The following is a 14985-nucleotide window of genomic DNA, read 5'->3' as shown; positions in this document are numbered from 1 at the left end:
GAGGCTCAGGGAGGTAAAGGTCACTTGCTGAATGTCTTACAGCCTGCACCAGAGCCGGGACGTGGGCCAGCTCCCGCGGACCCTTCTGCCGTGTAAACCACCCACTCCTTGCACAGTTGAGCACCCTCTCACGGTGTGTGAAGACCCCAGCAGATGCCACAGTTCTAGCACCAGGAGGACAGAGCCGTGGGCCTGGGGCATTTGTGGAAGCATTGCCCACCCTTGCTGCCTGGCCTCTGAGCTCCTGCATCTGCTCGGGAACTGCAGTGCATACCTACGCCAGCCCCGTCCCGCCTCTGGGCCTCAGAGTCCTCCCTGGTATGATGGACAGGGGCGGCCAGCGCAGACATCCTGGGGTTGCATGGCTGCATCTAGTCCCAGTCATGCCGGGGACTTGCAGTTTGACACCAGGCTAGTCGTGTCCCTGTGCAGTCTTTTTTTTTTTTTTTGGAGGAAGATTAGCCCTGAGCTAACATCTGCTGCCAATGATCCTCTTTTTGCTGAGGAAGACTGGCCCTGAGCTAACATTCATGCCCATCTTCCTCTACTTTATATGTGGGACGCCTGCCACAGCATGGCTTGCCAAGCGGTGCCATGTCCGCACCCGGGATCCGAACCAGTGAACCCCGGGCCGCTGAAGCAGAATGTGCAAACTTAACTGCTGCGCCACCAGGCTGGCCCCCCCGCCCCCCGCCCCCGTGCAAGGGGTGGCGGTGTCAGATTCCTCACCTATGAAATGGAGAGAGGACTCCTCAGAGCCCCCAGCTCTGCTGTTTTGCAAAGATTCAGGGTCTTACTGTCAATGAGGTTTAGGCAGAGGCTGGCTGGGGAAGGGCTGGAATCGTCAGGCTGAGCTTGATCTTCATCTGTGGGTACCATGGAAGGGGTTTGAGCAGGGAAGGGAGAGGTCGGCTTAGAAAGAGCCCTCTGTGGTCTTACAGGGAATGAGACTGGAGCCTGGGAGACAGGGCAAGGGGCTGGGGCAGGAACTGGGTGAAGAGAGCGAGGCCTGAGCTGAAAGAGGGGTCGAGGGGGTCACGATGGCGGACAGTGAAGGGAGAGATGGAGGCAGAAGGGATGGGACAAGGCCACCAGTTGGAGAGAGGAGACAAAAGAAAGCCATTCCTTCTCCACTTTAGGCCCACGAGCTAGTCTTGCGTGAGCTTTCCATCCCAGCCACTTGGGGCTGGTGAGTCCTGCATTTAGGATGATGACTGCGGCTCCACAGGGGTGGGGGTGTGGGCTGTGTCCCCTGAGAATGGGTTTGGAAGGGACCATCTGTCCTGTGCATCTGAGGACCTGAGATTTCCCTACCATGATCCCCCCCACCCCTTTTGCTGCAGAAGGGTCCATGTGAACCCCAGTAGTCCTGGCAGAGCCGATGCGGGTCCGGAAAGAGAGGAGTCCTCCTGCAAAGCACAGAGCTCTTCAGCCAGGAGCACCGGCACCCCGTTTAATCCTCCAGGTAAAGGCGGACCCTCTTAGTCTGGAACGTTTCCCAGGGTTGGGGGTCACCTGAGGCCTCACAATGAGGCTGGAACCATCACGAGATCCTTTTTGTAAATTCTTAGAAACTCGCCCTTCCCTGCACTTAAATCCAACCTTCCCCTGACCCTTGTGCCAGCCACAGAAGCCGTGGCAGCAGCCCTTCCCGCCCAGACCCCCCAGTCTGGTAGTTCTTCCCTTTTGTAAATGTGTGTGATCTTGACCGAGTGTGAGAGTTTCTGCTTGAGCAGTGTCAGCTTCGCTCTTGCATCTCCACCGGCCAGCCGAGTGCAGAGCGACAGGAAGTGCTGAGCAGTTTGGTTCACAGGGACGCCTGGGCCAGACGCCCATGCCCTCCCCCAGTGTGTTGCACAAACTGTCGCTCGCAGCTTCCTTCAGCTTTCAGAGATCCTAGCACAGTCACCCTCACTCTGAGACCCACGGCCTGTCAGCACCATCCCAATGTTCACACCCACACACCCATGCAGAGACGCACAGGTCACCCCGTCTCGGCAACTCCTCCCAACCTTAGCCCACAGCATGGGAATCACGAGACTTACCGAGATCCTCCCCATCATGGACGCACCGGCAAGCTTACTGCCACGCCCATCCACGCTCAGACCCACCTGCCGCCTTTCTGAAGCGACTGTGCTTGGTGGCCGAGCTGCGCCCTCTGCCTCCCCTCTCCTGTGATGCTCAGGGAGACCGCCGCCGCCCTCCCACCGCCTCTGCTCTCATTCTGTCTTCCCAGGCTCCGCGCGGAGGCCAGCCCCGCTGCCATCCGTCCTCCCCTCTCCCTGCCGCCCACCCCACCATCACTCCTTGGCTGCAGGGCCGGCCCAGGATGCCCAGGCTCCCCCGCTCTGTTTAACTCAGTTGCTAAGCACCATTGTGCCCATCCTGGGCACCAATTGGCCGCCCCACCCCGCTCCAGAGGAGGCCTTTGGGACGACATGACATTGCAACTAAAAGAAGTACCTTGGCATGCCCCAAGCCCCACTCAGACACCCACCTAGGTTGACACTTGGCTCCTCTCTTGGATCTCTGCTGGGTTGTCCCATCACCCTAAAAATCCCCCGTTGTCACTTGGGGACCAGGGAGAGAGACACCACCCAGGAGCGCTCAGGCCACCATCCATCCCCTTGAACCTCTGCCCCCAAGATCGGTCCCTCCCCAGTTCAGTCTGTCCCTGTCCGACCTGGGCCCACCTGCCTCCCTCAGAGCACGCCCCTCCGCACACAACAGCTCTCATCGTCACTACATCAGCCGTTTTTGTTTGGGTGGTTTTGTTAAGGCTTGGTTTGTGGGTGAGGCAGGGGGTGGGGGCTGCACTTTACTTCTCTTCCGACAAGTCACGCTTCTTCCAGCTCTCGAGAATGTACTTGAGGAGGAGGCCAAGCTTCCTGCGGGCCGAGAGCGGGGCTTCCTCGCTGACTCCTTCCCCGGACGCCCGCTTTTCCACTCCATTGTCACCCGCCGCCTCCAAGCTGACCTCCGACTGCGGCTCGTCCTCCTCCAGGGCCTTGATGCGGACCCGCTGGGCGTCCTCGGCCATCTCGTTGAGGCAGCCCTGGAGCATGGTGTAGACGGTGCCGAAGCTGATGCCGCCGGCCACCAGCGTCCCAAACACGGGGATGCCCTTCTCAAAGGCGCGGGCCACCCTCATGGCGCCGTCAGACGAGCGTGAGTAGAGCCGCAGGATGGTCTCAGGGGAGAGCTCGTTGGCCAGCGGCGAGCGGATGACCGAGCGCAGGTCGCCGGCCTGCTTGCCCACCTGCTCGGCCAGCTTGGCCAGCGAGTCGTCGTCCAGGCCGAAGCTGCGGTGGTAGCCGCGCAGCGAGCGGATGAGCAGGGCGTCGTCGTAGGCGGCCGCCAGCCCGGGCACGGGCAGGGCCTGGATGACGCCCGACACCAGGGCCGTCTTGAGCACCTGCTCCTGGAGCATGTCTTTCTTCTTCTGCAGGGCCTCCAGTGAGATGTCGGGCAGTGACAGCAGGCCGGCGTGGCGCCGGTGTGCGGGCAGGTCGTGCTCCCAGGTGGACACGAGCAGAGGGAAGTCATAGCGGACGGGCGAGAGGTTGGACACGAGGAAGATGCGGGGGTCGGTCACCCCGGCCACCCGCAGCCGCTCGGCACAGTGCTCGCGGATCTCCTGCAGGACGGCGGCCTCGCTGAAGCCCGAGGGCCGCTGGGTGCGGGTGGCCGCCAGGTCCTCGTCCACCTTGGTGCGCACGAAGTAGAACTTCTTGCCCTGGCGCAGGATTTCGGAGGCCAGGCGGGTCTCCACGGCCCCGCAGCGGCGCGGGGACACCAGCAGGAAGAAGTCGTAGCGGCCGAAGTCCACCTGCTTCAGGTACTTGTCCGCCGGGCAGCCCGGGGAGCCGGCCCCCGGCAGGTCCCACAGTGTCACATCGGGGAACTGCGGGTGCGGGTAGGGCGAGGGGTGCATTGTGGTCTCCACGACGCCCGTGAGAGCCGCGCCAGGGTCCTCGGCCCCCAGGCCCCGGAGGGCATTGATGAGGGACGACTTGCCGGCGCCCGACTCGCCCGTGACGCCCACCTCCAGGCGGGTGCTCTCCGAGGAGGCCAGCAGCTCCCGGAGGCGAGAGGCAGCCTGGGGGATGTCGCCCGACTCGAAGGCCGTGCGCAGGGCCTCCAGCTCTTCCTTGGCCATGAGGATGGTGGTCTCCTCCTCCCTGGGCACAGCTGGCAACTTCGAAGTAGCCATGGTGACCAGCGGTTCAGAGGGCGCGGGGGATGGGGAGAGTCACCGGCCGCGTGATCCTCTGCGTCTGCAGGGGAGAAGGGAGCCGTCCACGCCTCCTGGGCCTTGGCACGGGGCAGGGAGAGAGACACACCAAGGATGTAAGGGAAGTCCCTCTGGAAACCCACAGCCCTCTCCTTCTCAAAAACCTGGGGTATGTTTTTGACACAAGTTGGCGGCTTTGGAGTCTTATAGGCCCAGGTTCACATCCTCTCTCTGCCACTAACTTGCTGTGTGACCTGGAGGAAAATGAGGCACCTCTCTGAGCCTGTTTGCTTCTCTGGGTAACGGGCATAATGACTGACCTGCTTCCTGAGGTGCTGAGGAGTCTTCGGGATAACCTAGAAATGGGGCTGGGTTCGTGGGCAGCTTGTGACCACGCACGGAAGGCCCAGCTCTTTGCTAAATGCTGATCTGCTGACACGGACTGAAATTCTTAGTAATCTTTGAACCAGGGGCCCCGCGTTTTCGTCTTATACTGGGCCTACAAAGGAAAGGGCGTAGGCCCAGCTCCTGGGCCGGAGCAGAGCGAGTGGCTGCACTCCTGCTGCTGTGGTTACTGGGAGCAGCAGGAAGTGAGTGATGGTGACAGGGCCCAGCCCTGGGGTCAGATCCTGGCCCCGCCACACACTCGCCACTCGCCACTCGCCAAGTGACCTGGGGCAGGTTGCTTCACTCTCTGCCTCACTTTCCTCATCTGTAAGACGGGGGTAATAGCTATGATAATAGCAGACCACCTCCTGGGCTGTTGAGAATTAAGTGAGTTAAGCCACAGAAAGCTCTTAAATAGTGCCTGGCACAGAGCAGGTGGTCTGTGTTATCAGCATCATCACCATCATTCTTAATATTCCTAGCTGTGTGACTTTGAGCAAGTCCTTGGCCTTTCTGAGCCTCAGCTGCCTCATCTGCGTGGACGACAACCCTGCCACCAAGCAGGGCTGCTGTGACAAATGTGAGCCCCCGTCTGTCCCTAGGCCAACTTTGAAGACATTCTTGGGTCCCGCTGACCGGGGAGTGCCCGGACACTGGGAGTGCTTCTCATTCTACACCCAGTCCTGCCGTGGCTGGCCAGGTCCCCTCCCGCCTCCTGGAGCCTGTCCCCAAGGTCTCGCCTCAGATCCCACTCTCCTCGCCTCAGAGCCTCCCTGGCCCTCGCTCTTCCCATCACACTCTCTTCTCGTCCCTCGCCTCTAAAATACGCTTCCTCCCGGACTAAGACTCTCCAGAGAACCCTGGGAGAGACGCTCACGTCGGGGCCTGTCCCCACAGGTCGGAGAGGGACTGAGGCTCAGGCTAGATCAGTGACGCCCCCGCTCAGAGGCACAGCCAGGACTCAAACCCAGGTCCCTGGGCTCCTTCGCCCTCTGAAGAGCTGACTCCCTTCAGGCACCTGTCTGTGCCTCCCTGTCTCCTTGGCGGCCCCTGTCCTCGCCCCCTGCCCCTCCACAGAAATCTGTTCTGATGTCGTTCCACCAGCTCTGAGCCCCATCCCGGGTGGGGGTGTCCCTGTGCTATACCCAGTCCCTCATGCGCCCTGTCCCCCAACCCATCTCAGGGTGTGGCCCGGGGGGAGGGGAGTGGGAGCCTGGGCCGGGTCCCAGCAGCAAGGGGCAAACAGGTGAGTGGCCCTGGGGTGGAATTCGGGCGGGGGAGCTGGGAGTGGGCCTGGAAGCTCCCCCCGCCCCCCCCCCGTCCCCCCTGCCCCCCCCCACCTCCGCCCCTCAGCGGGGCCCAACTGCAGAGCGCTGCCCTCAGGTAACTCACCTGCCTGCAGGCTCTCCCTCTCCCCTCACACTTTCCCCACTGGTGGGGGCTCCTCCCCTGTTAGCCCAAGGGCGTACCCCCGTTGCTAGGACCCATTATAATAACAAGCAGCAGCTTATTGGTCAGCCAGCCCTGGTGCAATAATGGGACAGTGACCTCAGGGGGTGGGGTCCCACGTGGGGCAGGGACCCCACCCCTCAGCTGCTCCGGGGGCCACCACTCCACCACCACTCTGTCACACGGGGCCCTCCGTCCCCCACCAGGGACCCAGAGCCGTCTTTCTAACACCAAGGCCTGTTCAAAACCCGTCCGTGGTCTCCATTGTCCCCAGGACAAAGTCCCAGGTCGGCAGCCTAGCGTCTGAGGGCCTGGCCCTGCTCACAACCCACCCTCTATTTCTCCTCCCTCCGGTGGCCTCAGTTTCCCAAACAAGCCATTCAAGTGCCCTTCTCTGCCCCATCTACTCACCTGCCCGCCTCACAATGCATTGCACGTGCTCTGTGGGTGGCGGTTCAGCTCAGCCAGCACCGGCTGGGAGGAGAGGAGACCCCCCCAGAGAGGCCAGGTCTGAAACCACCAACGTGGTCACCGCCAGTGCCACCCTGCCTGGCCCCGGCAACGTCCTCGCCTGCCCACCCCCAGCCCATCCTTCTGACCCCAGCTCAGGTGCCAACTCTTCTGTCCCGCCTCTCTCCGTTCTGCTCTCTCCCTCCTCTGCTCCCCCACAACCACTTAAAACGGCGTGAGTGTGACAGAGGGATGGAAGCTGGCGGAGATGTGAATGAAAAAAGAGGGAGAGTTGGGATGGGGAAGGAGACTCCCCAAGAAAGCACAGGAAGAGGCAGGAAGAGGGAGTGGACGAGAAACCCAGTCCGAGAGAAAGACGGCAGAGGCACCAGCTAGAGAAACAATGAAGAGATGCAGAGCCTGAGAGACAGGGATCCAGGGGCGGGGACCAGGACACACGCTGGGAAGGAGCTGAAGGTCTAGAGACCAAGACACCCAGGACCCCAGCCCACTGAGGGACACCCCGGTTCCCCCCAACTCCAGCTTCTGTTTCTGCAGCTTCCAAGCCTCCCCTCAACCCGCTAGTCCTTTGGAATTGTCCCCACCCTGTCTCCCCTGCTGGCCTCCTCTCTGCCCAGGCCGGTTGCCCAGCCTCCCCCACCCCCACTTCCTGGATGGAGCCAGAGGCCCCTGGTACTCAAAGGGTTTTCCTGATGATCTGAAGGTGGTTCTGGAAGGGGGCCTCCAGAAACAACTGAGGAGGAGGTGGAGGCCAGAAAGGGAATAGATAGCGCAGGCCACACCGAGAGTCAGGGAGGGAGTGATCTGCTGACCGCAGTTCAGAATCCTTAAACCACGGGCAAGAGAGAGACGCAGACCGGCGGCCGCACAGACTCATTCACATCCTCATTGCTGACACAACGCACAAAGACCAAGATTACAGAATATTCCCAGACACCCCCAGACACCAAACACACAGACCAAGACTCCTCTCCCAAATCCACAGACGCACACCTGGCCCAAGAGGGAAATACAGGGTCGCTACAGAAAAACAAACAAACAAACGTACAGACACGGGCCTCGCAAACAACACTGGCTCAGGGATGCAGATTGCAGACCAGGAGAGACACAATTACACGCAGACAACACAGACAGACCGCATCACCGAAACCCACCGCATCCACTCCTGACCCTTCTCAATTTTGCTCCAGCTCCTGACCCATGAGTCCAGCCAGAGCCCGGGCCACCGAAGGGCATTGGCCCAGGCTCTGCCCTCGGGGGCTCCGGATCAGAGGAAAGGGAGACAGTTGCAGCCTGGGGTGATGGGGGCCAAGACAGCTGCAGGGCACCTGCGCAAATGTGTCCGATGAGGCTGCCACGCTCCAGGGGCACTTCTCCCAGCTCCTCAGCACCAGCCAGAGAGAGGCTGCACCCTTGCCTGTCTGCCAAGCCTCCGCTGCCCTCTTCACTCATTGCATACTTGGCACCTCTCCAGGCCCCGTCTTGAGCTGACTGCTGGGAACACAGCAACGACCAGGACAGCCCCGGGGTTCTGCCCTCGCAGGACTCGGAGTCCAATGAGGGAGTCAGATCCATCCCCAGACAGTGGTGACCAGAGCAGACAGGACTGAGACGGGGGGCCCCAGGAGGCTGTGGGAGCACAAAGGGGCCACTTGACCCAGGCTGGGGGTCGGAGAGGCCTTCCTGAAGGAGGGGCCCCCTGAGCTGAGATCTGAAGGACAAGCAGGAGTGAGTCAGTGGCCTGCTAGGGAGTCTCGAGTCCCAGGCCAAGGGACCAGCCTGTGCCAAGACCCCGAATTAAGAGAGGACTTTCATTGGCCCGATAATTCAGTCGGTTATTTAGTCATTCCACAAACATTTGTTTAGCCCTGACCCTAGCCCAGTCCCCGTGCCGGTCCAGAGATGTGACTCACACTTCTTCCTGCTCTGATAGACCTCATAGGCGGGGGGACACTGGCAGGATCACACACAGGCCCAGCGTTCACTTCCTGAGCATCTACAATGTCACAGGCGCTGTGTGAGGGCCCTCAGATGGAATAGCTCACTTAACCCAGACGAGACCTCGGTTCACCCACCTGTCATCCCACGACAGACATAAAACCCAGGAGCTGAGACTGGAATAGAGACGAAGACAGAGACAAATGAGGCGAGCACGTTTATTCACCGTTCCTTCCACGGGTTCCCTGTAGAGTCAAGGCTAAGGCACACTGGTTGTCAGACGCATCCTTTTCTGTCCCACCAACAGGGGAAAAAAAGCTGCCAATAAAACTACGACACAATATTTCCTTATCACTTACAATTTTTATTGTACACTTATTGAAAGAGCTGCTTGTAGACTGACTTAGAAAATACACATTTTTACCATATGTCACTCATGTGTGCATCGAACTAGGAAGATACAAGGGAAATAAATTGACTAAGCTGTTCCCAAAACCACACGGCCTGACTCTGTGGAGTCACTTCTGCCTCCGAGGAGTGGACGTGCACGCTTTGACACACCACGTGTCCTCCGTGCCATCAACGGCGCCAATGATGCTATTAAAAGCAGCTCCATTATCACATCCAGGCAGTGACAGCTACGTCACAATGGCTGCCTGGCTGACAGCAATTGTAAGGTGCCATCAACTGTGACTCTTCCTGATTTAGAATTGCTAAAATGTGGAGGGGAAGATGCATCTTAGAATCAGTGAAGGTGTTTCCTCAGTGTCCTCTCGGTTTCCACCAGGCTGGGAACGCAGCGATGACAGAGCCAGCCCTTTTATCCAGGGAGGAAGTTCACGCAGATATGCACCCTGTGTGCCAAGGGTCTGTTGGATGATGTTCGGGACCCAGCAATGACCAAGACAGCCCCAGCCGTGTCCCCAGACAGTGAGGACCCACAGAGGGTAAGGTAGGGTTGGAGTTGCCCAGAGGGGTGGGTGGACCAAGAGGGCGCCTGACCCGGTGGCAGGCAGGGGAGGCGGCAGGGGAGTCAGAGAAGGTTCCTCCACTCAGCATACACTTGCTGACCACCTGCTGTGTGCCAGGCCCTGTGCTGGTTGAGGCTGGAGATAGAGTCGGGACCAAGACAGTCCCCGATCCTGCCCTCATGAATCTCCCAGTCCTCTGCCTCGTCTTCTGCCCCCCAGTTCTCCTGCCCACTCCTAATCCCCCTTTCCTCCCTGTCCTTTCTCTCCGTGTCTCTTAAAAATCCTCAAGCGCTTCCCTCGGAATATCTACACGCTGTGGCTTCACCTTCTCTCCATTCGCCAGAATCCCGGGGAAACCTGAAATTAGTCCCTAGGGTTTCATTCATTCATTCAAAGACATAGGCTGCCTCCTGTGTGCTCGGCACGGTTCTAGGCACTGACACGTGGAGAGTAGACACAGACGGCCCTCATGGAGCTTACATTTTTTGAAAGATAAAGATAATAAACAAAAATAAGATAGTGTCAAACAGTGATGAGGAAAAAGAAGGCAGCAAGGGTGAGAGATGGGTGAGGGGGTCAATGAACTGCCTGTAACCGTGGCCACCAACAATTTCTCCCATCTCTGGAGGCACATGCCCCTCTTCACATCATCCTCTCCCCTTGCTTCTGGGCTGGCCTCGTGACTTGCTTTGATCAACAGACTGCAGCAGAAGTGACGTTCTGGGCCTTCCAAGCCCAGGCCTTCCGAGGGCAGCTTCTGCTTTCTCCTCCTCAGAGCCCTGAGCTGCCATAGAGGTCGTGCCACCCTGCTGGAGAAACAGAGGCCACGTGGAGGTGAGCCTGAAGCCATCTAGGACATTCCTGCCCCAGCTGAGCTCCAGCTGAAGGCAGCCAATACCACATGGGAGTAGAAGAGCCATCCAGCTGAGCCCAGCCAACCCAGAGACTTGTGAGAAATAACAAATCGTTATTTTAGGCCACTAGGCAGCCAAGTGATTCGGGGGAGGGAGTGTGCTGTTTTTGATAGAGTGGTCCGGAAGGCCTGTCTGAGAAAGTGACATTCTATTCCAGCAGAGATCTGAATGAAGCGTGAAAATTAATCCAGGGAAACCGCGTTTAAAATGGAGTGGGGAGACTGGAAGGGGGAGCTCTCACGAAGCACCACGGGAGGTCAATTACAGGAAAGAGTCAATTACAGACCCCAACGGAAAGAAGTTGTCACTAGGAAGAATCATCTTCTACAGACCCCAAGAAGAAATGTACGTTGCATCCCAAAGAGAAATCGACTACCCCAGGAACTCAGCCAATGAGAAGCCATCACCACCTTGAACTCTTGCTTTTCTCCAGTGGACTTTCATTCAAAACATCCCTTCCCAATTTCCTCCTTTCTCCCTATGAAATAAGGTTCTCTTTTTTGATTGTTGGACGTGCCTATGGCTTTTGCCATAGCATGCAGGTCCTGAATTGAAATTCTTTGGTTTTCCCCTAATAAACTCATTTTGCAGTTAAAATGATTGGCTGCTTTGGGTTTATTTTTAACAGAATTATGGAAACAAGCCATGTGGACATCAGCAGGAAGAGCATTCCAGGCAGAGGGCATGGCAGTGCAAAGGGCCTGAGGCAGAACTGAGCCTGGTGTCTCTGGGGAGAATCATGGTGGCCAGTGTGGCTGGAGCAGAGTGCTAAGGGAGGGACTTCTAGGAGATGAGGTCTGAGAGGTGACCCAGGCCCAGATCTCATGATGGACCACAGTGAGGATTTACACCTTTACCTGGGAGGGAATGGAGGACCTTTTAGGGGTGTCCTGGGAGGGGACCAGGGATGAGGTAGGTGTCCTTCTACCCTCAGTGACACAACTTGGTCAGAACTAGGGCAAGGACTGGAACCAACAAGTGAGGCCCTGGCCTTGGGTGTAAAATATAAGGGGGTGTAGACGCCGGCCCGGTGGCACAGCGGTTAAGTGCGCACGTTCCGCTTCAGCGGCCCGCGGTTCACCGGTTCAGATCCCGGGTGCGGACATGGCACCGCTTGTGAAGCCATGCTGTGGGAGGCGTCCCACATATAAAGTAGAGGAAGATGGGCACAGATGTTAGCTCAGGGCCAGTCTTCCTCAGCAAAAAGAGGAGGATTGGCGGCAGATGTTAGCTCAGGGCTGATCTTCCTCAAAAAAATAAAAATATGTAAGGGAGTGCCAAAAGACTGAGTTACCAAGATAAATGACATTTTAATGCAATTCTTTTTGGAAAATCAAAGTTCATGCAAAAAAATCCATGAGATTTTGATGAACAAAATATCAAAATTTCAAATAAAGACCAGTATCCTGCCAAGCCATGTTGGTGCATCCGGGCTTTGACAGAAACAAACAAACTCATCGATAATGGTTTCAGAATCTGATTCTTAGCTTATCGCATTCTCAATTGAGAAATGTATTTTCCTGCCTGACAGTTTCTCCTGACCAAATAATGATGTTAAAGAATTTTTAATTAACATACTGAAATAAAATTATAATAAATTCTGTTTTGGTATAAATAAAATATTTTTTTTAAAGATTTTATTTTTTTCCTTTTTCTCCCCAAAGCCCCCCGGTACATAGTTGTATATTCTTCGTTGTGGGTCCTTCTAGTTGTGGCATGTGGGACGCTGCCTCAGCGTGGTTTGATGAGCAGTGCCATGTCCGCGCCCAGGATTCGAACCAACGAAACACTGGGCCGCCTGCAGCGGAGCGCGCGAACTTAACCACTTGGCCACGGGGCCAGCCCCATAAATAAAATATTTTAACTCAAAATAATGTGAGTTTTAATTACACTTTTTATAATTTGTCAATATTTTTTTCAACTGATTTAGTGTTCTGGAAAAAAAATAGGCATAAAAAAAAGAGGGCCAGCCCAGTGGCGTAGTGGTTAACTTCACCTGCTCCGCTTTGGCAGCCCAGGATTCATGGGTTTGGATCCCTGGTATGGACCTAGCACTGCTCATCAAGCCATGCTGTGGTGGCATCCCACATACAAAAAATAGAGGAAGATTGGCAATGGATGTTAGCTCAGGGCCAATCTTCCTCACCAAAAAAAACCCCAAAAAAGGCCCCCATAGAAGCATGTTGATAGGACCTTTTGCATGGGACTCCAACAGGCTCAACACAGCACTGGGCAGAACCCCAAATTTTTGCCTGCAAAGGGTCAGGGAGATAGGCCAGGGCTGTTTCTTGAAAGAAGTAAGCAGAAGAGGAGGCTGGGAAGTCAGGTTCAGCCTGCGGAGAGAAATAGGTGCTCCCCACGAGAAGGCTGCAGTCAAGAAGAAACACTTGAGGCCAATCTGGCATCATGTATCAGTGAATTAAATGCACACATTCGGGGCTGGCCCGGTGACGTAGCGGTTAAGTCTGCACGTTCCGCTTCTCTGTGGCCTGGGGTTCGCCGGTTTGGATCCCAAGTGCAGACATGGCACCGCTTGGCAAGCCATGCTGTGGTAGGCGTCCCACGTATAAAGTAGAGGAAGATGGGCACGGGTGTTAGCTCAGGGCCAGTCTTCCTCAGCAAAAAGAGGAGGATTGGCAGCAGTTAGATCAGGGCTGATCTTCCTCAAAGAAAAAAAAAATGACAACTGCAGACATTCCCTTCAGCCCGCATCCCCACCTCCTGAGAATCATCCTCTGGACATTTAAGTACTGAGGTGATTGAACTGACTGCTCCCTGGAGTTGCAGGGGAGAGGGGTGTCGAGGGGGCCTCGCCTGGGTGAAGATGACACCGGGGGAGGTGAGGGAAGCTGCTCTCTGGGCCCCCAATTCACTATCTCTTACTTTCAATTTTTAACTGTAACTTTCGATTCCATTTCATTATATCTTTTAGAATTTTCCTTAAATGCATTAAAGGGATATATCATCCAAGCTTTTAACATTTACTAGAAATTTTTCAAGGCACATAGAAATATAAGCAACACCCCCCCCCCCCCATCAGGATGTTTACGGCTGAATGGCTCACAGTGGGAGGGGGAGAAAGAAACAGCGTGAATTCCCTCAGTAGGATCACAGCTGAATAAATGTGGGTACATCCATGCCAGGGGTGACACTTCAAAAGGTGTGAGTCATATGACTTGGAGGATTTCCATGAGGCACTGTCAAGCAAGAAGAGCAAGACACAAAGAGCTGTGGCTGATATCATATTTTTAGAAGATTAAAAAAACCCTATATACCTATATGATATAGACATGACATGGATATGTCTATATGATATACATATGACACATATAGATATGTGTATATCTACATATGTATTGATATCTATACATACATATGTATAAGTATCAAATGTCTGTATAGGATTATCTGAGTTTGGACAATAACAGGAAGAGATATCCAAAGTGGTTAATATGAAATGCCGGGGGTTGGGGGGCATGGGGAGAGTCCACGGCAAGAAAAGAGTGGGAGGAGAGAGCCAAGCAGAAAAGGAAAAGGGTTACGGACAGCTAATACTCAACAAAGGAGCCAAGAACGGACAGTGGAGAAAGGACAGTCTCTTGAATAAATGGTGTTAGGAAAACTGGACAGCCACATGCAAAAGAATGAAAGTAGACCATTATCTCACACCATGCACAAAAATTGACTCAAAATGGATTAAAGACTTGACTGTAAGACCTGAAGCCATAAAACTCCTAGAAGAAAACATACACAGCACGCCTTTTGACATCGGTCTTAGCAGCATCTTTTTGGATATCGTGTCTCCTCAGGCAAGGGAAAAAAAAGAAAAAACAAACAAATGGGACTACATCAAACTAAAAATCTTCTGCACAGCCAAAGAAACCATCAACAAAACAAAAAAGCAACCCACTGATTGGGAGAAGATAATTTCAAATTACGTATCCGATAAGGGGTTAATAACCAAAATATAGAAAGAACTCACATCACTCAACAACAAAAAAGCAAACAACCTGATTCGAAAATGGGAAGAGGATCTGAACAGACATTTCTCCAAAGAAGATATACAGATGGCCAACAGACACATGAAAAGACGTCCAACGTCACTAATTTAGGGAAATGAAAATCAAAACTACAGTGACGTTGCCCATCGAAATGGCTGTTATTCAACAAGACAAGAAATAACAAACGTTGGAGAGGGTGTGGAGAAAAGGGAGCCCTCTTACGCTGCTGGTGGGAGTGCAAACTGGTGCAGACACCATGGAAAACAGTATAGAGATTCCTCAAAAAGTTGAGAATAGAGCTACCATATGATTCAGCTATTTCACTTCTGGGTATTTTTCCAAAGAACAAGAAAACACTAACCTGAAAAGACACATGCACCCCTGTGTTCATCGCAGTGTTATTCACAATAGCCAAGACTTGGAAGCAACCCAAGTGCCCATCAAGGGACGAATGGATGAAGAAGATGCAGTACATATACACAATGGAATACTACTCAGCCATAAAAAAGATGAAATCTTGCCATTTGTGACAACATGGATGGACCTTGAGGGTGTTATGCTAAGCGAAATAAGCCAGGCAGAGAAAGACAAACACCATATGATTTCACTCATATGGAAGA

The 14985-nt window shown here is 55.0% G+C and overlaps 1 protein-coding gene across 1 annotated transcript; it reads right to left on the bottom strand.

Annotated features, from left to right (window-relative positions):
- Positions 1 to 2723: 2723 nt before the first annotated feature.
- On the bottom strand, positions 2724 to 4673 carry LOC106848434 (interferon-inducible GTPase 5). Its single transcript, XM_044758974.2, has one exon. It carries the CDS (start codon positions 4211 to 4213, stop codon positions 2819 to 2821), a length of 1395 nt encoding a protein of 464 aa, XP_044614909.1. The 5' UTR covers positions 4214 to 4673; the 3' UTR covers positions 2724 to 2818.
- Positions 4674 to 14985: the final 10312 nt, after the last annotated feature.

This window comes from Equus asinus, chromosome 26 (genome assembly GCF_041296235.1).
Source record: "Equus asinus isolate D_3611 breed Donkey chromosome 26, EquAss-T2T_v2, whole genome shotgun sequence".
NCBI classification, from domain to species: domain Eukaryota; kingdom Metazoa; phylum Chordata; class Mammalia; order Perissodactyla; family Equidae; genus Equus; species Equus asinus.
The sequence above is the reverse complement of the archived record's forward strand: the minus strand, read 5'-3'. Positions and strand labels throughout refer to the sequence as shown.

Excerpts from the sequence above, each read along its gene's own strand:
- LOC106848434 (XM_044758974.2), bottom strand. The coding sequence starts at position 4,213 with ATGGCTACTTCGAAGTTGCCAGCTGTGCCCAGGGAGGAGGAGACCACC.